This window comes from Vombatus ursinus, unplaced genomic scaffold, assembly GCF_900497805.2.
Source record: "Vombatus ursinus unplaced genomic scaffold, bare-nosed wombat genome assembly UNPS02014811.1, whole genome shotgun sequence".
Classification (NCBI taxonomy): domain Eukaryota; kingdom Metazoa; phylum Chordata; class Mammalia; order Diprotodontia; family Vombatidae; genus Vombatus; species Vombatus ursinus.
In genome coordinates this window covers 7,252,272-7,272,547 of record NW_020954589.1, presented here as the reverse complement: position 1 = coordinate 7,272,547, position 20,276 = coordinate 7,252,272, and the positions used below count along the sequence as shown (strand labels likewise).

Below are 20,276 nucleotides of genomic sequence, written 5' to 3'. Positions count from 1 at the left end.
TTGTTGGAAATGGCACTTAAACCGAGCCTTGAAGGAAGCTAGGAATTCTAAGAAGCAGAGGTAAAGAGAGAATCTATGTGGAGCAGTCTGAAAAAAGGCACAGGGATGGGAAATGGAATATCAATATTTGAGGAGGAAATTATAGAACAGCTTGCCTAGAACATATAGCACATTAAAGGAAATAATATGAAATAAGTCTGCAAAGGCAGGTTGGAGAAATACTGTGAAAGGTTTGAATTGCTAGGCTGAGAGGTTTGTATTTTCTTCTAGAGACATTAAGGACCAACTGAAGATTTTTGAGCAAAGGAATGACATGATCAATTTTATGCCTTAGAAAGATTATCTTAACAGCAGTGTCACAGAGTAATTACGGAAATGCTGTACAATTTACCTCGATTTTAGCAAATCATGCTATTTTGTGAAAAACATGGAAAGATGTAGATTAGATGTAAATACAATGAGATGTATTTGGAAATGATTGAGTTCCTGGACTCAAGAGTGGTCAGTACTAGGTGGTATCAACATGAAAGGAGGTCTCCAGTGGATGACTCCTATCTTTCCTACCTTTGCGCCATTTGCCAGAATCAGGATCTCAAAAAAAGAGTTTGACAGGCTAGAACATGAGGCTGAAACTAATAAGATGAAATTCAACAGGAATAAATGTAAAGCCATATACTTGGGTTCAAGAAATCAACTTCAATAGAACAAGACCAGGGATGGTTAGATAGCACTTTGTCTGAAAAAGAGTTGGATGTTTTAATGGACTGCAAGCTCAATATGAATCAACCATGTGATTCATGCAGCTAAACAAAAAAGAGAATATGACTTCACACTGCATTAAGGGAGGCAAAGTTTCCAAAGATAAATGATAGTCCATCTAGTCAAAGCATATCTGGAGTATTGTTTTCTGTTCTGGGCACCACAGTTTAAGAAAGAAATTGATAACCTGGGAAAGGAAATAGAATAGTGAGTGAACATGGGTTAAAAGAACAGGTATGTTTAGCTTGAAGAAGCTAAAAAACCCTAGAGAGAACAAGATAGCTGCCTGTGGAAGAGAAACTAAACTTATCTATTTGGCCCAGAGGGTAGAAGTGAGAGCAATGGATGAAAGTTTCAAAAAAGCAAATTTAGGCTTCATAGAGGGAAAACCTTCCTAATTAGAAAGAGGCAAAAGTAGAATGAGCTACTTCAAGAGACAATGGGTTTGCCCCCACTATTCAATGGATGTGGATTGAACTAGATGGCCACTGAGATGCTTTGTATCTCTGATTTCCTGTGAGAAAGAGAATGGAATCAAGAGACCAATTAAGCATCTATTGCAAAATAGTACTGGAGAGAAGTGATGAAGGCCTGAACTAGGATCATGGCCTTAATTTAAGAGACAGACGAAAAAAATGTTGTGGAGATAGAATCAATAAGATATGGCAACTGTATTAATGCTCTGTATTAGTGCAGGAAATTTCTACACTAAGAGCCTAAAGAGAAAAAAAGTTTTAGATGCCAGAGATGATCCATGATTCAATAGACATGTGTGGACAATTAACTGGAGTTCTGGAGAGACTAGGGTTGGATATATAGATATGGAAGCCACCTTTGTAATAATGGAACCTGTGGGAGCTGATGATATCACCGAGGGAAAATGTAGGAACCTAGGCCAAAGAACTGACTGAGGAGATCTATGCCTAGAGAGCAGAACATGGATGACGATCCAGCAAAGACAGAGAAGCTGATCAGAGGAGGAAAACAGATTGGTCTCTAGGAAGAAAGGCTGCAAATGTTCTAGACGTAGAGAATGAGGACTGAGAAAAAAAAAAAAAAACATTGATTTAGCAGTTAAAAGATAGTAAGTAACCTTGGAGGGTACAGTCTCTTTCGGAGTGGTGAGGGTAAAAGTATGATGGCAGGGCATTGAAGAGTGGGAGGTGAGGAAGTGTAGACAGCTTTGAAAGAGATAAGGGATAATTAAGATAGCCAGGGCTAGTGCCAGGGTCACGTGAAGGTTTGCCTAAAGGACCGGACTGGAGGCACATCATGCCTCCAAGTAAGCACACAATCTGCCAGCCATAGTCCATCTGAGCAGGGAAAGCAGTGGGAAGAGACTGGAGAGGGCGAAGTGGGAGGGGGGGAGGGGGGGAGGGGTCCCTATCCGCTAGGCCACAGAACAATGTCCCATTGTCCCTAAGGGCGACGTCACCGGGGTAAAGCTTCCTGCCCTTGGCTGCCATCTCCATGGTAACGCTTCCCCCCATTGACCAGCAGAGGGGTGCCCATGCCAGCCTGAGCTGGCCTCTTTTCTCCTACTCCCAATCCCGTGAGAAACTTCTCCCAGACGTCTCCCCCCAAGGGACCCAGTCATCCGTTTCCCCAACCCTGGAATCACCCCTCTTTGCCCTGCCTCTGCCTTCCCAGGAAAGACAGCCCTACACTGGGCCGCCGCGGTGAACAATGCTCGGGCCGCCAGCGCCCTGCTCCAGGCCGGAGCTGACAAGGACGCTCAGGACAGCAGGGTCAGTCTCTTACGGGAGGGGCCAAGTTCAATGGGAGGCTGGTGGGGGAGGAGGGGGAGAAGAGAAGGGACAGGAGGAGGGGACGGAGGGGAAGGAAATCGAAGTCGGAGAGGCGGGAAACGGGCGGAGCCAACACGTGACGTAGGAGAGGGGAGGCCAGGGAGAAAGGGACCTCCTGAGGCGTGGCCTTTCCCTAACCCCACCTGCCTGCTTCCCCTCCCTAGGAGCAAACGCCGCTCTTCCTGACTGCCCGGGAAGGGGCGGTGGAAGTGGCCCGGTTACTCCTGGAGGCGGGGGCAGCCCGCGGACTGCGAGACCAGGCTGGGCTCGGACCCCAAGACATCGCCCGTCAGCGCGGACACTGGGACCTGCTGACGCTCCTAGAAGGGGAAGGGCTGCCGGAGTCCCGGCCCTCCTTGCGTCACAAAGCCTCCCTAGGCTCGGTGGGTGGAGACAAGACCGAGAAAGGTGCCTTCCCGCGCACTAGGACCTTACCTAGAGGCGGGGCTTTTCCGCGCAGCCCGATGATGTCAGGAGGAGGAAACCCGCACGGGGGTGGGGCTTACCATCCTGGCCGAACAATGTCAATGGACGTGGCTCCTCTTGGGGGCGCGGCTTTCCCCCGTAGCCGGAGCCTCTCTGGAGGTGGAGCCCCGCCCCTTCGAGGCCTGCGGTCCCCAGCAAGCATGCGCGGAGCTCGACACGGCCCTAGGTTACTATTGGATCGATCCCGCAGACACAGAAGCGGCGCCACAACAGGCGGCTGGTCTTATGATTGGGTGGCTCTGGGAACCTGTGGCCCCACCCCCAGGACTCCGGTCCCGCCCCCTTGCCTTACTCCCTCCCTTAAATGTTCCAGCCAAGACGCCTGGGTACCCGATCCCTCGGAGTGATGCCCCTAAGCCGAGATAAGGTGGTGGTTGTTGGGAAGATAGATGTCAAAGCAGCAGTCTGGGAATCCCTCAGATTCTCGGACGAAGAGACTCAAGTGCAGGGAGATCCTTCCCCACAATGGCATGGAAAGATGTCTGCTCCTAAAATAAGTTTTTGCCCCTTTGAATGAGCAATGCTTTCCCTAACAAGGGCGAAGACCTCAGCTATCCTTTTCCTGCATTGGGATAAAGATACAGCCTCCAAAGAGGGAGGGGCCATACCATCACCACTACCACCACCACTACTCCAAGAAAGATTATGGGACTGATGAGGAGCAGAAACAGTAGAAAAGAAGACAGGCAAACCAAAATGCAGGGATGCTGGGAGATCGCGGAAACTGAAGTGAGGATTGCCCCCAAGAGAAAAGAAGACAGGACATGAAGTTGTTTCCCCTGTGCAGATAGCTTCCAATGGGAGCCTGCCTGGGGAGGAGCCCCAGTTCAGAGCCAATGACTCCTTATGTTTCTCCCCTTCCCCCGTTAGATGAGATCACTTAAGGATGAGGCACCCAACTCTTCCAGCCATCTCCCCACTATCCCTGACTTACTGAATTGTTATCTCCTAATAAAGCTGACTTCAGATTTCACCTGTTTCTTGTTCTCTTGAGCCTGAAGGATTGTAGGGAAGGTGGTGGGACTGTGGCACAGTACTGAAGTGACTGCTGGCTAAGCTTCTGGAACTTCTCCCCCCCACCGCCAAAAAAAAAATACTTGTCTAGGAATGAGCGATTCAAATGCATGTGGAAAAACATATCACTTTGGCTTGACCTAGGGTCACCTCTAGGGAATTTAAGTCATCTACAATCACAGCAATTAGATGTGAAATTCTTCCTAAACTTTGCTCAGTGAAGGAATTCAAATGCCACCTGAACTCTCTGCTGACATCCCCTAACACAAATGCACAGTAGCCACTTAAATGACCACTAGGACAAATTTAAAGGGCAGAATTTGTGCATTTTAGATAAGGGGAAGGAGGTGTACTGAATATCTTAAAGGAGATGTCTACTAGTCTTCAGCATTATAGTTATCCTGTCCAAGAACTAGAGATGATCTAATATGAGTCTTTGGCAAACTGTGTCCTTAGGGGTGCAAGTCCATCAGGCCATTAACCTACATCAGCACCAACCCTGCTTACCATCAAATGATGGCTTCCACAGTCCAGAACAGGCATGTAAGTGTTTTCTTTATACAAGAGAGATCCTGAGGTGTTGTCACATCTTTTTTTTTCCTAGTTTCTTATCCCTGACTACTGAGAAGTTGCCCCTGCCCAAGGCCTAAACCTGATCCTTCCCGAGTCTTGGCTTTCCAACTCTTTGAGGGCAAGGGCCATCCTATCTTATATTGTATATCTTCGTAGCCTTAGCACGGGGTTGGACAAATAGAATCATGGGATGGTAGCCAAGAAAGACCTTAGAGCTACCTTAGTCCCAGTATCACAGAATAATAGATCTAGCACTGAAAGGTACCTCAGAAGCCCGTCCCAGAGACACAGGGAGGTAGAAGGACACACAGGTCAGAAGTAAGATCTAAACACAAGCTCTGTGATTCCAAAGTTGGTGTCTTTTCCCCATATTATGCTGAAGAAACTTAAATGGGTCTGTTATTTCATTGGTTGGAAATCCCTTCAGCAAAACAGATGACCAACCATTCATGTCTTCCTATTTATTCTCTGCTACTCTTGCCCATGCCCTCTGCATTCACCACAGAGGGTCTCCCAAACATGCTGGAGACCATTCTTGTTTCCTCTTGACACTGAGAAACTATCAACAGAGCATGCAGGCTGCCCATTAGTTAGCCCTCACTCTTGCTATCTCAATCATCCTTTTTTCTTTTTCCTGCTCATATATTTCTTTGATAACATTTTTACTTCAGTCCTCCACTTATAATGTGGTTTACAGCATGCTCCCACCCACTATGTGCTTCTCCATTGCCCTCTGAGTGAAAACTCATTTTTCAATTCTTTGGAAACCATCACGTCACATGACTCATAACCATACAACACTTTTGGAAAATTGGTATTAAAAAGACAGGACTTTGTTTCAAGAAGAAGCTTGTTGGTAGAGTTGTTTTGTGCTACCAAAGTGCTACATTTATACAAGTTGTAAATACTTAGTGGTTTAATTAACTGATGAAGAAGCTTCTCAGATTGAAATTCTTCATTCAAGTTGGAGGCATCCAGGGGACAGCAGGAAGTTCTGAGACAGAAGAATTTCTGGCAAGTCACTTGGCCTCTCCAAAACTTAGTTTTCTCATCTGTAAAATGAGTATATAAAATTGGCATTCCCTACATCAAGATTTATTTTTTGTTTTTTAATGAAGAAAGTGATAGATAAATGTGAGGTATCACCATTAATATCCTCCTGCCTCCTAGCAGGAAAGAACCTCCTCAAACCAAGGTAGATATGGGCAGGGGGGGTGGGGGTGAGCAGCTTACAGAGAAAGAATCTTCTCTAAGGTCAGGGCTATTCCCTAGGGGAGGGGAAGGACTGGGGGGGGGGGCAGCCTGAGGAGTAAAACCACTTCCTCTACAGCTAGTTCCTGTGTTGACAGAGTCAGCTAGGAAGAACAGAACCTGTTATTGGGGGGGGTAAAGAGAAAGGAGGAGCAAGGCTGAAGGCTGATAGAGTCCCCCCCCAATAGCTATTTCTCTCCATCAACATCTACTTCCGCAGCACCCTCAAACTGAGAAAAGTAGGTTTTATTGTATCCCTCATACTCCCTTGGGGATAAGAGACTGAGGGCAGTGGAGGGTGGGAAAGGGGAACAGGAGGAAGTTGGTGTGGGGGGGGGTAGCGTCACTAAGAGGGTTGGGTGGGGCTTAGGATGGAGGGGGGTGCTAACCCAGAACCCAGCTTCCTTCTTAGAACCCAGGCGTCTATCCCTCAAGCTCTCCCCCCACCCTATTCCATCTCTTGCTACCTTCAAGGGCTCAGGTGTCCAAGTCTACAATCACCAACTACTGCCTACAACCCCCTTCCCACCTCCCCTACTAAAGGGGATGGAGACAGAGAAACTCCAGGAAGAAGAGGAAGATGAGATTGAGCAGGTGAGTAGGGGAGAGTTGGGAGAAAGGCATAATATAGAGGAAAATAGGTACGAGAGAACAAATTAAGACTCTTAGAAAGACAGAGTATACAGACTGAGACATACAAACAGAATGGGTTGGAGTACCAAGCCAGGCACTCTGTCTTGCCTTGGGATTTGCCTATCTGTGACCCTCCTTATCATTCTCAGAGCCTTCCTCCCGATGATCAAGGCTGGCCCTCTCTGAATACTATCAGACCTTGGAGATCTGCACCCCCAACCCCTCCCCATTCCAGGGACCAAAACACAGGTAACTCAACTATTACTTCTCTGTGCCACTTTAATCATGACCCCATCCTTATTTCTGGCCTTAGTACTAATCTCAGATTCAATCCTAACCCCTGCCTCATTTCTAACTGGCAGTCTCCCTATCACCCCACTCCCTAGCTGTAACAAGTATGTCTTACAGCCCTCCAATATTCAATCCTCCCCACTATATTTCTTACTGCTTCTCATGTCCCTAACTCCTCAACCTCCAAATCTCTGACCATCACCCCTACACATACTCCTCTAGCCCTGGGACCCCGCTCGGCCTCCATGCTCTCCCTGCAGACAGAACTCTTCCTGGATTTAGTAGCTGAAGCTCAGTCCAAAAGGCTGGAAGGACAGCGAGCCATCTTCCACACTCCTTCTGGCTCCCTAGCCACAGCCTCCACCCAAGTCCAGGTTACAGAGGATAGAGACCAGCTCTACAGCACCATCCTCAGTCACCAGGTGAGACCAGAGCCTACCTATTTCCCTTAGCCATCCAGCTCCATCCAGCCCCTTGGCCCACAGGTTCCCTTTCACATAGCACCCACTCCTCTCATGGACCCAGGAATCTGTACCACCCCCACCCCCTCTACCCCTATCTGTCCTTATCCAACTTTTGCTCTCTTCAGAGAGAAAATCAGGTATCTAGCCCCACCAGTTTCTGAATGCTCCCCTACCCAACCCCCCAACCCCAAGACACCATTCCCTCAGGATCTCAGGCATCCAATTTCCCGCTCACCTGCAAACCTTACTTCTGCTCCTCCTTCTCCCCAGTGCCAGCGTATTGAAGCTCAGCGGTCAGACCCACCCCTTCCACCAGGAGGGCAAGAGCTCCTGGAGCTGCTGTTGAGGGTGCAGGGAGGTGGCCGAATGGAGGAGCAAAGGTCCAGACCCCCTACACATACCTGCTGAGCTCTCCTCTCTCCTCCTGAAGTTGGGGGTGGTGGAGTAAAGGACTGAGAACACTGCCAAAGAATTGTTTCATTGCAGGCCTGTCTCCAGAGGACACTAGGGACTGCAGAAGGCAGTGAACACCTCAGAATCAACTCCCCACCTCCATTCTTTTCTGTGGATGTACTGATGCTGAGACCCCTAAACTTTCCCCACTGAGGAATTCCAGGACATCCTCTAGGAGAATCAAGAGTGGGGATAGGAAGGACAGAGAAGGATAAGAGCATTGTGGGGGAGAGAGTGAAAAGGGGGAATCCTGACAACTTAAACCCTCCCTGGAGGGCACCTGCCCCCTTTGTCCCACTTGAATCTGAAGTGCTTCAGTCAGAACAGAATTCAATCTTAAGGAATGACAGAGACTACCCAGATCCAACCAGACATGTACTGCCAGAAATATCAGTATCCCAAAGGTTTCTCTGCCCTCCTAAGAAGCTCCCAGAGGAAGTGCAAACGGGACAGCACCTCTACACCTTAGCCCTGGTTATGCCCAAGATACAGACATCACTGCCCCCTGAAGGGGACCAATTTTCATCTGCACTCCCTCCCTGCCTTCAAAGAGGCCAAGACTTTTGAGGGGATAAAGTGCTGGCCTGGATAAACAGCTGTGGCCTCTTTCCCCCTTTCCCACCATCCACCTTTCCCTTCAGTGAGGGAAAAGGCTTGGGAGCTCTGAGGGAAGAGATTAGAACCCTCCAGTCCCTTCACCCTACCCCCCATCTCATCATTTGAGAGAACAGGATGGAGAGGGGAGGCCCAAGGACAGAGACCCCTTCTTCTCTACCCCACCTTCCCAGGTGCTTGACGTTTCAATTTTATGAATAAATTTAATTTCCTTCTCATTTGAAGACTGGTGACTAAGTGGGGGGGGGGGTGGGATCATTGGGGAGAGGAGCAAAGGGGAAAGGCCTGAGGCTAGGGCTGGGGAGCTCTCTCCTTTGTCTGGCTGCCGGCCAGCTCACCTCCCAGGCTGGTTAATTACTGGCTCATTAAGCATCAGCTGGAGACCTCCCTAATTACATGCCCACCCCTTCCCCTCCCCGCTCTGCTCCCACTCTCCTGGTCTTAATTAAATAGAACAGGGAGGGGAGTCTTTAGGACCAGAAATACAAACGGCGCTGTCCAAGAACCCAGGCATCTGGCATCCTAGCCCCTTCCCTTCTCAGGACTCAAGTGCTACCCTCCCCCTCCAGCCCCTGGTTTCCTTCCTAAAGGACCAAAATAAGCATTAGGCCCACAGTTCTCGTCTTTCCATCCCTTCTCCCCAAAAGAATCTTTCCCCCACATCTTCTCCCTCTCCCCTCATCTCCTTCTCCTTCTCTTTTTCCCCTCCTCCTCTTTGGTCTCCGTTCTTTGGTCTATCTCTCCGCCCACAACTCCTCCCTGTTCCTCCTCTCCTCTCTCCTCCTCTTCCTCCTAGTCTCCCCTCCCCCAGCCTCCCCCCCTCCTCCCTCCCTCTCTCTCACACACACCCCCGCCTGGGCCTCCTCTCTCTCCGGCTCCATTTTCTCCGCCGCCGGGGGCCGGGGTCTCCTCTGGGGGGGCCCAGCCCATATCCCAGAGCTCCCCCCAAGGCAGGGGCCCCCCAGGGAACCCGGAGAGGGGGAGACAGGAAGGGGTGGTGGCAGTAGGAGCATCGGCCCAAGCAATTTTTCAAGAAAAGGGGGGAACCCGGGAGAGAGGAGGGGCTGATCAGGGAGGGGGCTCCGGGGGGAGGGGGGCCCCCCCCAGCCATGGACGAAAGGCTACTAGGGCCACCCCCTCCAGGCGGGAGCCGGGGAGGCCTGGGGCTAGTAGGCGGGGAGCCAGGGGGACCTGGGGAACCTCCCGGTGGTGGAGAACCGGGAGGGGGTGCTGGGGGGGTCCCAGGAGGACGGGGAAAGCAGGACATCGGGGACATCCTGCAGCAGATCATGACCATCACCGACCAAAGCCTGGATGAGGCCCAGGCCAAGTGAGTCCCCCCCTAAACCCTTCTCCAAATCTGAGACCTCTTCACACAATCGGGTTTTTGGGACCCTTCCCCATATCCCTGACCCCCTGCAGTCCTCTCACTGTCTTTTGATCCATCCTAAGTCCCCCCAATTATTCTACCTCCTCCCCACCCCCATACTCTAAGGAACTCCTAGTTAGCTGGGCCCCCTTAGACTTGCCCTCCACAATGTCTTTCGGTGCTTGTGAACTCCCTAAATGCTCAATCCCACTCCTGACCTCTCAGTAACCCCTAAACCCCTTGAAATAACCAATCCTCCAAGGCCTCCTTTTAGTACCCAGCCCGGGATTTTTTTCATCACAGTTTATAGTACCCCCACCCACAACTGTCCCCAGATCACTTGGTCTCAACCTCCTGGCCACCCCTACCCTATCATTTTATCTAGATGCCAGGATCCCCAAACTTTCCCACTTGAGCTTCCCCTGCTCCTCTACTCTCAGCTCCCTCAAGTTATCCTTGTATTTAACCCTTCCCCACAAGTCCCCTCTAACTTCCTCCTAGGGACCCCTCAAACTCCTAGCCTCAGGCTGTCTCCTGGCCCCCAATATCTCTCTTAAACTCACTTATCTCCCCTATAACTCTCAGTGACCCCCCAAAACTCTTCCATACCCCTTTTGAACTCATTTCCCTATGTCCCAGAACACTTTTCAATCTGTAGAGACATTTTCTCAGTCCTTCCATCACACACACACACCCCATCCCTGGCTGACCTGGTCCCCTGCTCTGGCTCCCTGGTCTTTCATTTCTTTCTTCCCCATCCCAACTTCTTTCTACCTTTCTTACTTCTCCATGGAGTTCTCTCTCTGTTCTTGTCCCTCAACTTATTTCACCTCTTCCCTAACTCCCACATACTTAGTGACTCTCCTGTCTTTCTCTCCTTCCTTCTTTCTTCCCCTCCTCCCCTAGGAAACATGCCCTCAATTGCCACCGAATGAAGCCTGCTCTTTTCAGTGTCCTATGTGAGATCAAAGAGAAGACTGGTATGTATGCTCCCCTTCACACCCCTTTCCTGGGAATGAAATCCAGCTCACAATAGAGGCAAGGGGAACAGGGCAATGTCTGGGTCCTTGAAGAGCAGGAAGGTAGAAAAGGAACTGAGGACTATATGCAGAGTTCCCCAAGGAAAAAAAAAAAAGAAAAGCCTGCTAGGTGGTTAGATACCATAGACCTAAAGCTAAAAAGAGGTCCCAACCCCTTCATTTTACAGATGAGGCAACTAAGACCAAGGAAGGTTAAATGAAATTGCTCAAAGTTACACAGATAGTAGTGTTGGATAGTAGTGGATTTGAACCCACACCCTAAAGCCTCAATGTTTCATCCTGCATGGCAGGCCTCAGTATCCGAAGCTCACAGGAGGAGGAGCCCGTGGACCCACAGCTGATGCGTTTGGACAACATGCTTCTGGCAGAAGGGGTGGCAGGACCAGAGAAGGGAGGAGGGTCTGCAGCCGCTGCTGCAGCAGCGGCAGCTTCGGGGGGTGGAGTGTCTCCAGACAACTCCATTGAGCACTCTGACTATCGAAGTAAACTGGCCCAGATCCGCCATATCTACCATTCTGAGCTGGAGAAGTATGAACAGGTACAGAGAACCTGTTCTTGGGCCAGAACTTGGGCCAGGTCAAGGAGAAGGGCATTGGGAGACTGTGGAAGGGGTCCCTGCATACCAATCTGACCTCCTGGTCACCCTCCCAGGCATGTAATGAGTTCACTACTCATGTGATGAACCTACTTCGAGAGCAGAGTCGTACAAGGCCTGTGGCTCCCAAGGAAATGGAGCGTATGGTTGGCATCATCCACCGAAAATTCAGTGCCATTCAGATGCAGCTCAAACAGAGTACGTGTGAAGCCGTCATGATCCTTCGTTCCCGGTTCCTGGATGCCAGGTGGGGATTTTGAAATCTAGGATCCCAATCCATGCCTCTTTTACTTGCCCTTTTCCCCTTCCTGACCACTACCAACGATACCCCTCCCCACCACCACAAATCCATCTCTTAGGGGCTTCAGTATTCTCACAAACCCTCTTCCTGTCCCTGCAGAAGAAAACGTCGTAACTTCAGCAAACAGGCCACTGAAGTCTTAAACGAGTATTTCTACTCCCACCTGAGTAACCCTTATCCCAGTGAAGAGGCCAAGGAGGAGCTTGCCAAAAAGTGTGGGATCACTGTCTCCCAGGTAATGGTGTCAGGTACTGTGGAGGGAAGGGCTTCTGTGTCCTGAGGGAGAAGAGTGAGCAAGAGAAGAATAAACTGAGGGGAGGCCTGTCAGCTCTTGGAGGGAGGGAAGAAAAGAGGACAGTCAAGTAGGGAGAGATCAGAGAATGCTACCCTCCCTCTTAGTCCTCTCCTCTCCTCAACCCTGCACTCCAAAGGTCTCCAACTGGTTCGGCAACAAGCGGATCAGATACAAGAAGAATATTGGGAAATTCCAGGAAGAAGCAAATATCTATGCAGTGAAAACTGCTGTGTCTGTCACTCAAGGCGGGCACAGCCGTGCCAGTTCCCCTACACCTCCCTCTTCTGCAGGTTGGACCTCTCATCATTCCTGTTCCATTGGTTTGCCCTCCCTGATTTTGCTTTCTTTTCCTGTCTGATCCAAGTCATGGCAGAAAGGGACCCTACCTGGGTGAGGGTGACCAAACTGAGACAGGGGTTGGAACATATCATAGCATATAGTAGAAGTCCCCTTAGAGAACTTATCCCTGCCTTCTCTTCTAGCAGAGGAGGTCCATAGGAAGGGCCCATTTGGAGGGAATGAGAAGGTGAAATCTTCCCTTTCTGTATTGACAATGTTTTTCACCAGTCCCTTGTATATGGAAGCAAACCTCCTAGGGAAACAGTTCTGTGGTGCTTTGGGAGAGCCTAGGTAGAAGAAATGCAATCTAGATATGCGAGTTTCCCATCTTCCTCTCTATTCTTCTGCTTCCTCATAGGCTCTGGTGGTTCCTTCAACCTGTCAGGATCTGGAGACATGTTCCTAGGGATGCCCGGACTCAATGGAGACTCCTACCCCAGCTCCCAGGTTAGTTGCACAAGGCCATGAGTCTCCTTCTCAATACCTTCCCCCACCCCCACCCCCTGGAACATGCTCACATGCATTTCATCTTGTAATTCTAGAGTGTAAGAACCACTTCTCTTGCCCTGGTCTCCCTTTTCGTATGGGAAAATGGCTTTTGGCAGCTTTTCTTTTGCAGCTCCCTCTCCCCCTCACCCCTACTTTTGCCTCTCTCAGGTGGAATCGCTCCGTCACTCAATGGGCACTGGGGGCTACGGGGATAGCCTTGGGGGAGGCCAGATGTACAGCCCCCGGGAAATGAGGGTGAGTCTGTGTATAGAACCACCTCGACTCTCCCCAGGATTGGAGAGATGTACCCTACACTGTCCTTCCACACCCTTTCTCCAAATGTGAGAACTTCCTCCCTTGCAATCCTGTCTTTCTCCTTTCCTAGGCTAATGGTGGCTGGCAAGAGGCAGTAACCCCATCTTCAGTGACATCCCCAACAGAGGGACCTGGGAGCGTTCACTCTGACACGTCCAACTGATCCAGTCTCTGTCTCAGGGGTGGGGGCACATTGGATGACTCTTGGAGAGGCCCCAGACATCCAGTGGACACACCCCACCCAGAGAAGCACAAGGCAGAGGGGCAAATGGGGTTTTTCCTCATGAAGAAGGCGTCTCAGTTCTGGGGGTGCGAACCACAGGGTGGGAAGGCTCTCCCAAGGGACCCTTCTTTGTTTTCCCCCTTATCCCTGCCCTCTACCCTATTTCTTTTCTTCTTTCTCTTAGTCTTCACTCTCTCTCTCTCTCTCTGACCTGACTTATTCTCTTGCCCTCCCCACTCCACCCCACCCCACCCCACTTATCTACTCTAGAATTGGGCAGAGACGCCACCCTGCCTGCCTAGTGACGCCAAAAATGGGGACAAAATTTCTGGACAGAGGACACAGGCCATGCCCCCTGTGCACCCCGCCCCCTGCCCCCTAAGACAGCTCTTATTACCTCATATGCAGCTCATCTTAAACCAATAGAATCGCTCGGTGGACAAGAGTGTCTGACTCAGATATCTACCTCGGAGGGAGTTTCTGCTACTTTAGAGAAATGTTGACTGGGCTTTGGATTTTTTTTTTTCTTAAAAAAAAAAAAAGAAAAAGAGAACCTGGGATTCATCTGGTTTTGTTTTGTTTTGTTTATTTTTATTTAGTTTTTTTTCCCTTGGGAGGGGGGTGGTAAGTGTATTGATTCTTTTGGTTTCTTTCTTTCCCATATTAGAGTTATAGCCAGGAGTGTCCTGTTATAGGAGGGATGAGCAAACAAATCAAAGAGGACCCAGCCAAACCCACTCCCCAAATGGGTCGGTCAGGGAGCCTAATCAGCAGGGTCTGTTGAAAGAGGAGGAGAAAAACCCTCCCTTCAGACCTTGCTGAGTATTGGAGGCTTTTCATTTGCATGTGCAAATCAGCCTCCCAAATGCTTGGTAATAGCATGACTAAAGGGGATAAATGACCTTCCCATGTATCCCTTCCCAGGAAAGTAATTAGGGAGTGGGTTAACAGAGCTGAGGATTTAGTGACTTTGAAGAAGGAAAAAGTAAAATCACCTGCCCCCTCTCCCAGGGACGAACACATCTTAGTATCTGTTTTTGCATTTTTCTTTATTTTATTGTTATCCTAGCTTGAGGGGGGGGAGGTTGGGGGGCTCATTGCCAAATATATTAAAGAGGAGGGTACACTTGTTGTCTCTCAGTTTCCCCAGAAATGAGGTTTCTATTCTCACCCCAAAATCAGGGGTTATGGGGAAGAGGGAGGGCAACAGGGGCCAAGTGTGGGGGGAAGGAATATTAGAAATGTCTCATATCCCCACCCCTCTCCCCTCCTGGCTAAACCCCTCAAACATCCTCAGGATTTGGTGTGTGTGTTGGGGTGAAGAGGACTCCTCCCATCATAGCTGATCTGGGGTGGGGTCAGGGAGCAAAGGGGATTGTTGGGGGGCAGTTATCTCCTCACTTGTAAACTTGTAGTTTCACAGAACAAATGGCAGTTTTAAATAAAGAAATTTCTTTTTTCCCTGGGTTTGGTGGAGAATTTTTTTTCACACATGTGAGAACTTGAATATCCCTAGGTTTTTACATTCATCCCCACACGAGAGAATCTGGTGGTGTCATAGTTTAGTGGAACAAACTCTGGACTGGAGTCCAGGAGTCCCGAGTTGGACACTTGATTTCACCACTCACTAGTCATGTGACTTCGGGCAAGCCATTTTAATCTCTTTGGCCCTTAGTTTCCTCATGGATTAAATGGGGACTGGCACTACTTACCTCATAGGTAAAAAATTTATAAATCATATATATAAAAGCCACAAATTTAAAAAAATTTATAAACCAGAAATCAATATGTAAATGTTATTTAAAAGTGTTATCCGACTTCCCTTGCCTGACTCTTTCCCTTCTCACCTAGTTTCTTCCAATCCAATACCCTTTTTCCTAGGGAGAATAGGTCTGTCCGTAGTCCTACTATCTGGCAGTCTTTCTATTAGGACAGGCTCAGGTATGCCCATTAGTTCTCAGTGGCTTTGGTTGAGAGTGCCAAGATTTAGAGCATGCTTCTCCCCAGCCCCCATGGGTGTGGCCTTGCTGAGAGTCAGCAGTGCCTGGGTTGGGGGACATAACAGTTTCTTCTGGTACGTCAAGGGCCCTTGTTGAGAACCTAGTTGGATTCCTGGCATTCCCCTGGTGACCAGACAGGAGATTGGGAGAAAAAGGGGAGGAGAGAGACAGGGTGCTAGCTTTACATGAGGTAGTGGCAAAACAGTAAGAGGGTCGAACAGCCAGGAGGCCGGGGAGAAGACAAGATGGCATCACCGACATCTACAGGAGCCTGGGTGCTGATCCTTAGCCTAGGGGGTGAGGGACTCCTCCTGACAAGCCCCCCTAACCTTGAGTACTTCCCCTCTTCCCTGAATATGCCCCCTGCTACTCCACCCAACTGCTACTAACCCTCTCATCATCCCTACTCCTCTTCAAAAACTCTCCTACCTCCCAGACCTGTCCCTCATGTCCTCCTTCCCTATTTCCTTGCCTGATCCTACTTCATTGGTGGCCCCCAACCCTGTCCTGGCTCTGTTCCTTATCTCTGTCCTTCCCCATCCCCACCCCCAACATATCATGCTTTCTCCTTGGGGGCAGTGGTTGGCAGTCAGAACATCTCAGCCAGAATTGGGGAGCCTTTGGTGCTGACCTGCAAGGGGGCCCCTAGGAAACCACCTCAGCAACTTGAATGGAAACTGGTAAGTAGGGGTCCTCTCTTAAGCCTTCTTGCTTTCTGGTCCACATGAACTTTCTCCCCTGTTCGATTACTTGTCATCCTTCTCTGCATAACGTCTGAAGCCTCCTAAACTCTTTCCCCAGAACACAGGTCGGACTGAAGCTTGGAAAGTCCTCTCTCCTGAAGGGGACTCTTGGGAGAGTGTGGCTCGAGTCCTCCCCAATGGCTCCCTCCTCCTGCCAGCTGTTGGGATCCAGGATGAAGGGACATTCAGGTGCAGGGCAACCAACCGCCATGGGAAGGAGATCAAGTCCAACTACCGACTTCGTGTCTACCGTAAGGGCATAAAGAATTTCTCTTTTGTAATCTTCGGTATCCTCGATTGGGGCTTCCTCTCCCATACCCACAGCACCCTCCACCTAGGATGTGAGAACCATCCCCTGAGAGTCCCTGATCATATTTTCCCCTCTAGAGATTCCAGGGAAGCCAGAAATAGTGGACCCTGCCTCTGAACTCATTGCTGGGATCCCCAACAAGGTAGGAGAATTGAAGAGGAAACCAAGACGGGGAATGGAGCATGAGGGTTGGAGGGGACACCCCAGATGGTAAAGATGGAGGGTGATGAGGTCACTCTGGTATACCAGGTAGGAACATGCCTGTCAGAAGGGGGATACCCAGCAGGGACTCTTAGCTGGCATCTGCATGGAAAAGCCCTGGTGCCTGATGGGAAAGGTGAGTGTTTCCTTAAGAAAATCTTCTCCTCTGTAGCCCAAGGCATAATATTTCCTCTCCCTGTGATCTCCACCATCTTAAAAGCCTTCTTCTTCGCCATGGACTTTTCCCCTACCATACCTTGTCCTCCACTTTTTGGGACATGATAGTTTCCCTCTTTCCCCACCAGGAGTGTCTGTGAGGGAGGAGACCAGAAGACATCCTGACACAGGACTTTTCACAGTACAGTCGGAGTTGACAATGACCCCAGCCCGAGGAGGCCCTCTGAACCCCACCTTTTCTTGTAGTCTTAGCCTCAGTCCTAGTGCCCCTGGACGTCGGGTCCTCCACACAGCTCCTATACAACCCAGTGTTTGGGGTGAGAGTTGAGTGGAAGAGAAATTTCTGTGACCCCAGAGACTGAGAAGGAATCTATGCGCTTGTGTATACAGGGTCTTTGGTGGAAGGGGGTGAGGTGTGTACATATCTCAAAGAGGGAAGCAATGTGCTGCAGAGGGGATCTAACTACCATTCCCATCCCCAGAGCCCTTGCCATTGGAGGAAGTTCAACTAGTAGTAGAGCCAGAGGGTGGAACAGTGGCCCCTGGAGGGGCAGTAACCCTGACCTGTGAGACCTCTGCCCAGCCCCCACCACAAATCCATTGGCTCAAGGATGTGAGTGACCCAGTTCTTCAGTGGTACTGTGGGTTTGGTGAAAAGGAGAGCAACCTAAAACAACGGGAGGTGAAAGAGCTGGAGACAATTGATTTGGACTGGGTAGAGGGAAAGGAAGGGGTGGCAGCAGTTACAGAAACACTGGGTGGGGGGAAGATAAAGAAATGGGAATATGATAAGGGGAAACCCTAGTAACCACCCAATATCTCTCCTTCCCTATCCTTTCCCAGGGTTCTCCTCTAGCCATTGCCCCCAGCTCTGTACTGTTCCTTCCTGAGGTTGGAGCCCAAGACCAAGGAATATACAGTTGTGTAGCCACTGACCAAGGTCATAGATCAAAAGAAAGTCCTGGTGTTAGTGTCAGCATCATTGGTGAGAGAAGTTCTCCTGTCCATTTCCTCAATCCCAGAACAGACTGAGAGGCCAAACTCCAGGTCTTAATTCTCCATTCCTTCCTAGCTCCCACTTCCCACACTACCCCCAGAAGGCTGCTCCTGTCCAGACCCCTCTGCCCAACAAGCTTCCTGCTCCACTGCCAGAAAAGCATCCTTAGTTGCAAGAGTGTTTGGCAGGGGGAAGAGAAAGGGGGGAGGGGAGGGTGGATAAAGGAGGTGTTCTTCCCTGGAAGTCTGAGGGATGGAGAAAAAAACAGGTCCTAAGTTCAGTGGGAATACCTCTTCCCTGCCCTTCTCCCCATTCCAGCTCTATCCCCCTTGACTAAGATCTACTTTGATTTTCAGAGACTAGAGAAAATGGCCAAGCAGAAGGTAGGATCATGGACATGTGGGTGGCTGGTGAGGCAAATTGGGAATAACACAGAAGCTGCTCCCTCTCTTTGTCATTAAGTTTTGTCATCTCCCCACAGGCCTTGAGGAAGGCCCAGGACTAGGCTTAGTGGCCCTTGTTCTAGGTGTTTTGGGTAGTCTGGTCATAGCTGCCCTGCTGGTGGGAATCCTTTTGTGGAAAAGACAGCAGCGGCTCCATAGAGAAGAGAGGTAAGTGGAGAGGAATGGGAAGCCTAGGGCCAGAGGGCAGGACCCAACAATCCAGAGCTCTCCCATCTTCCTCCGATAGGAAGGTTCCTGAGTGCCCAGAGGAAGAGGAACAGCGGGCAGAACTTAATCAACCTGAAGAACAGGAAACAGCTGAGAGCAATGTAGGGGGGCCCTGAGCAACCCTTGATACCCATCTGATTCCTTCTATTTTCTTCCCACTCCCCTGCCAACGCTATCCCCCCAACCCCAGCCTCCCTTCCCCATCTCCACTACTTCCCCTAAAAAGTCAACCTCTCTCACATCAACTGAGAGCTCAGCCTGTTCCCTGCTTGTGCCCACTCATCCAAACAATGATTATTAAACATCTGACAATCCTATCGCCTGTGTGTGTCTCACTCCTTCACCAGCTTAAGAACCTCAAAGGAAAGGTGTCAAAACGTTCTTGAGAAGCAGGAATCAGTGAGATTGGGGGGAGGGGAGTTGGGAGGCTCTCAAAGACATACTTTCAATTTTTTTTTTATTGAATTCCTTACAAATTATGGAGTGAGGGTGAGGATGAGGGCAGGGAGACAGAACCCATCCTAGGCATAGAGGAGAAAATTAAATTAAATCAAAAAACGGGGAGAATTAAAGAGCACTTCCTCTTCCTCCCAAATAGGGGAACTTGGGAAGAAGTAGAGAGAAAGTAGACAGTCCCCTTAGCCCATCTCCTCACCCCCTCCCCCAAGCTGAGAATGAAGCTTCATCTGAGCTTAGCAACCAGAGAGGAACAGGCTCTCCAGCTTTCCCACTCAGTATCCAGCTGATTCCCTCTTCCTCACATTTCGAGGGATGAGGATGGGGTAGGCTGTATCTGGCCTCAGCCATGAGAGAGCAGAGACCTAGAAAAAAAGGTTTTGGGGTCCCCCAATACTGATTCTCCCTCTGGTTGGGGGAGGGCCCTAAGAGGGGGCAGCTCAGACACTGAGCAGCCAAAAAAAGAAGAAGATGGCAAGAAGCAGGAAGAGGGAATCCTGCCAGCTGGAGCCTGCACGTCCGGGTCCCAGGTCTACACCTATAAGGAAAATCAAGAGCTAGAGAAAAGAATCTCTTGTCCCAAGGAAAGGGGCTAGAAGAGTCTCATCCTGGGGAAAAGGAACCTGTGGGGATAAGGCTCTCACCTGGGCCCCGGTAGAAAGGCTCATGGGCGTTGAAGACAGTTGTGAAGAAACCAAAGGGAAAGGCACCAACACCAAAAGAAAGGTGGAAGCCTCCAGCATCCCCATATGTCTGGAATCCCTGTTGAGATGAAGAGGTGGTAGTTATGAGTGATAAAAGAAAAATATTTTGGATACAGAGCCATGAAGGGAAAAATTAATACTCACCCCTCTGCTTTCAGGGGCAGGCCTCTGGCCCTGTGGACGTGGTGGTGTTTTCAATCTGTTGGAGATGAAGAAAGATTACAAAAGGAAGCATTCACCCACCTCTTCTCAAGGCTTAAGAGCCTTATCCCCAGAGCCTGACTCTTCCTTCTTTCACTCCCTCTCACCTAGGGTCCTGCTGTTTCTGGCTTCCTCTCCCATAGAGTGGGACAACCTTCTCCCGGCTTATGCCAGCCTTACAAACAGGGCATTCTTGTCTTTCAGGCCGAGTCTCCAACCACTGAAGAGAGAAGTGGAGTATAGTAAATAGGTGGGGGTTTCTACTCCCTAGGACTCTCCATTTCTCAGTACCCATCCCCCACTTCCCATCCCTCTCCATCCACTCACCTGGTGGAGACAAGGCCAGCTTGGTGGGAGGAGAGATCAGAGGTCAGAATAGCTGCAGATAGAAGACACACAGAGGCCCCAGGCCCCAACTCCCTCCCAAGCCTGCTCCCCTCACCACTCAATACTACACACATCCCTTTACCTCTCAGTCTTTTTCAATGTGTCTGATCTCTCAC

At 49.9% G+C, this 20,276-nt stretch overlaps 5 protein-coding genes across 7 annotated transcripts in view; 4 read left to right on the top strand and 1 right to left on the bottom strand.

Annotated features, from left to right (window-relative positions):
* NOTCH4 (notch receptor 4) overlaps positions 1 to 4,026 on the top strand; it is a 32,399-nt gene extending 28,373 nt beyond the window's left edge. The window contains exons 29-30 of the mRNA XM_027876459.1: positions 2,410 to 2,507; positions 2,732 to 4,026. Coding sequence (XP_027732260.1) covers positions 2,410 to 2,507; positions 2,732 to 3,400 — 767 coding nt within the window. The 3' untranslated portion in view covers positions 3,401 to 4,026. The remainder of the gene's footprint in view (positions 1 to 2,409; positions 2,508 to 2,731) is intronic.
* A 1,949-nt stretch (positions 4,027 to 5,975) lies between these two features.
* GPSM3 (G protein signaling modulator 3) lies at positions 5,976 to 8,565 on the top strand. 2 transcript variants are annotated; one of them, XM_027876533.1, is made up of 5 exons: positions 5,976 to 6,130; positions 6,366 to 6,485; positions 6,674 to 6,773; positions 7,038 to 7,237; positions 7,550 to 8,565. In XM_027876533.1, exons 2-5 carry the CDS (start codon positions 6,438 to 6,440, stop codon positions 7,685 to 7,687), a joined length of 486 nt encoding a protein of 161 aa, XP_027732334.1. In that variant the 5' UTR covers positions 5,976 to 6,130; positions 6,366 to 6,437; the 3' UTR covers positions 7,688 to 8,565. The 2 variants fall into 2 exon arrangements, with proteins under 2 accessions (XP_027732334.1, XP_027732335.1); XM_027876534.1 differs by lacking the exon at positions 5,976 to 6,130 and having other exon boundaries at positions 6,274 to 6,485.
* An 876-nt stretch (positions 8,566 to 9,441) lies between these two features.
* Positions 9,442 to 14,779, top strand: PBX2 (PBX homeobox 2). The gene is made up of 9 exons (XM_027876396.1): positions 9,442 to 9,677; positions 10,623 to 10,696; positions 11,047 to 11,294; positions 11,408 to 11,598; positions 11,752 to 11,887; positions 12,084 to 12,237; positions 12,645 to 12,733; positions 12,944 to 13,030; positions 13,161 to 14,779. The coding sequence occupies exons 1-9, from the start codon at positions 9,457 to 9,459 to the stop codon at positions 13,251 to 13,253; spliced, it is 1,293 nt and encodes a 430-aa protein (XP_027732197.1). The 5' UTR covers positions 9,442 to 9,456; the 3' UTR covers positions 13,254 to 14,779.
* Positions 14,780 to 15,450: 671 nt separating this feature from the next.
* AGER (advanced glycosylation end-product specific receptor) lies at positions 15,451 to 18,729 on the top strand. Of its 2 annotated transcripts, XM_027876397.1 has the most exons (11): positions 15,452 to 15,610; positions 15,893 to 15,993; positions 16,115 to 16,307; positions 16,444 to 16,508; positions 16,616 to 16,703; positions 16,873 to 17,061; positions 17,227 to 17,357; positions 17,588 to 17,729; positions 18,098 to 18,124; positions 18,223 to 18,352; positions 18,432 to 18,729. In XM_027876397.1, exons 1-11 carry the CDS (start codon positions 15,559 to 15,561, stop codon positions 18,526 to 18,528), a joined length of 1,215 nt encoding a protein of 404 aa, XP_027732198.1. In that variant the 5' UTR covers positions 15,452 to 15,558; the 3' UTR covers positions 18,529 to 18,729. The 2 variants fall into 2 exon arrangements, with proteins under 2 accessions (XP_027732199.1, XP_027732198.1); XM_027876398.1 differs by lacking the exon at positions 16,873 to 17,061 and having other exon boundaries at positions 15,451 to 15,610.
* Positions 18,730 to 18,852: 123 nt separating this feature from the next.
* Positions 18,853 to 20,276, bottom strand: part of RNF5 (ring finger protein 5) — a 4,264-nt gene continuing 2,840 nt past the window's right edge. The window contains exons 2-6 of the mRNA XM_027876194.1: positions 20,101 to 20,119; positions 19,881 to 19,993; positions 19,717 to 19,771; positions 19,513 to 19,630; positions 18,853 to 19,406 (exon numbers count right to left, since the gene is read on the bottom strand). Coding sequence (XP_027731995.1) covers positions 19,309 to 19,406; positions 19,513 to 19,630; positions 19,717 to 19,771; positions 19,881 to 19,993; positions 20,101 to 20,119 — 403 coding nt within the window. The 3' untranslated portion in view covers positions 18,853 to 19,308. The remainder of the gene's footprint in view (positions 19,407 to 19,512; positions 19,631 to 19,716; positions 19,772 to 19,880; positions 19,994 to 20,100; positions 20,120 to 20,276) is intronic.

Coding starts and splice junctions, on each gene's coding strand:
- PBX2 (XM_027876396.1), top strand. CDS start 9,457: ATGGACGAAAGGCTACTAGGGCCACCCCCTCCAGGCGGGAGCCGGGGA. Junction 11,888..12,083: donor GTGGGATCACTGTCTCCCAG/GTAATGGTGTCA, acceptor TGCACTCCAAAG/GTCTCCAACTGGTTCGGCAA. Junction 13,031..13,160: donor ACAGCCCCCGGGAAATGAGG/GTGAGTCTGTGT, acceptor CTCCTTTCCTAG/GCTAATGGTGGCTGGCAAGA.
- GPSM3 (XM_027876533.1), top strand. CDS start 6,438: ATGGAGACAGAGAAACTCCAGGAAGAAGAGGAAGATGAGATTGAGCAG. Junction 6,774..7,037: donor TTCCAGGGACCAAAACACAG/GTAACTCAACTA, acceptor ATACTCCTCTAG/CCCTGGGACCCCGCTCGGCC. Junction 7,238..7,549: donor GCACCATCCTCAGTCACCAG/GTGAGACCAGAG, acceptor CCTTCTCCCCAG/TGCCAGCGTATTGAAGCTCA.
- AGER (XM_027876397.1), top strand. CDS start 15,559: ATGGCATCACCGACATCTACAGGAGCCTGGGTGCTGATCCTTAGCCTA. Junction 16,308..16,443: donor CTACCGACTTCGTGTCTACC/GTAAGGGCATAA, acceptor TTTCCCCTCTAG/AGATTCCAGGGAAGCCAGAA. Junction 17,730..18,097: donor TGTTAGTGTCAGCATCATTG/GTGAGAGAAGTT, acceptor TTTGATTTTCAG/AGACTAGAGAAAATGGCCAA.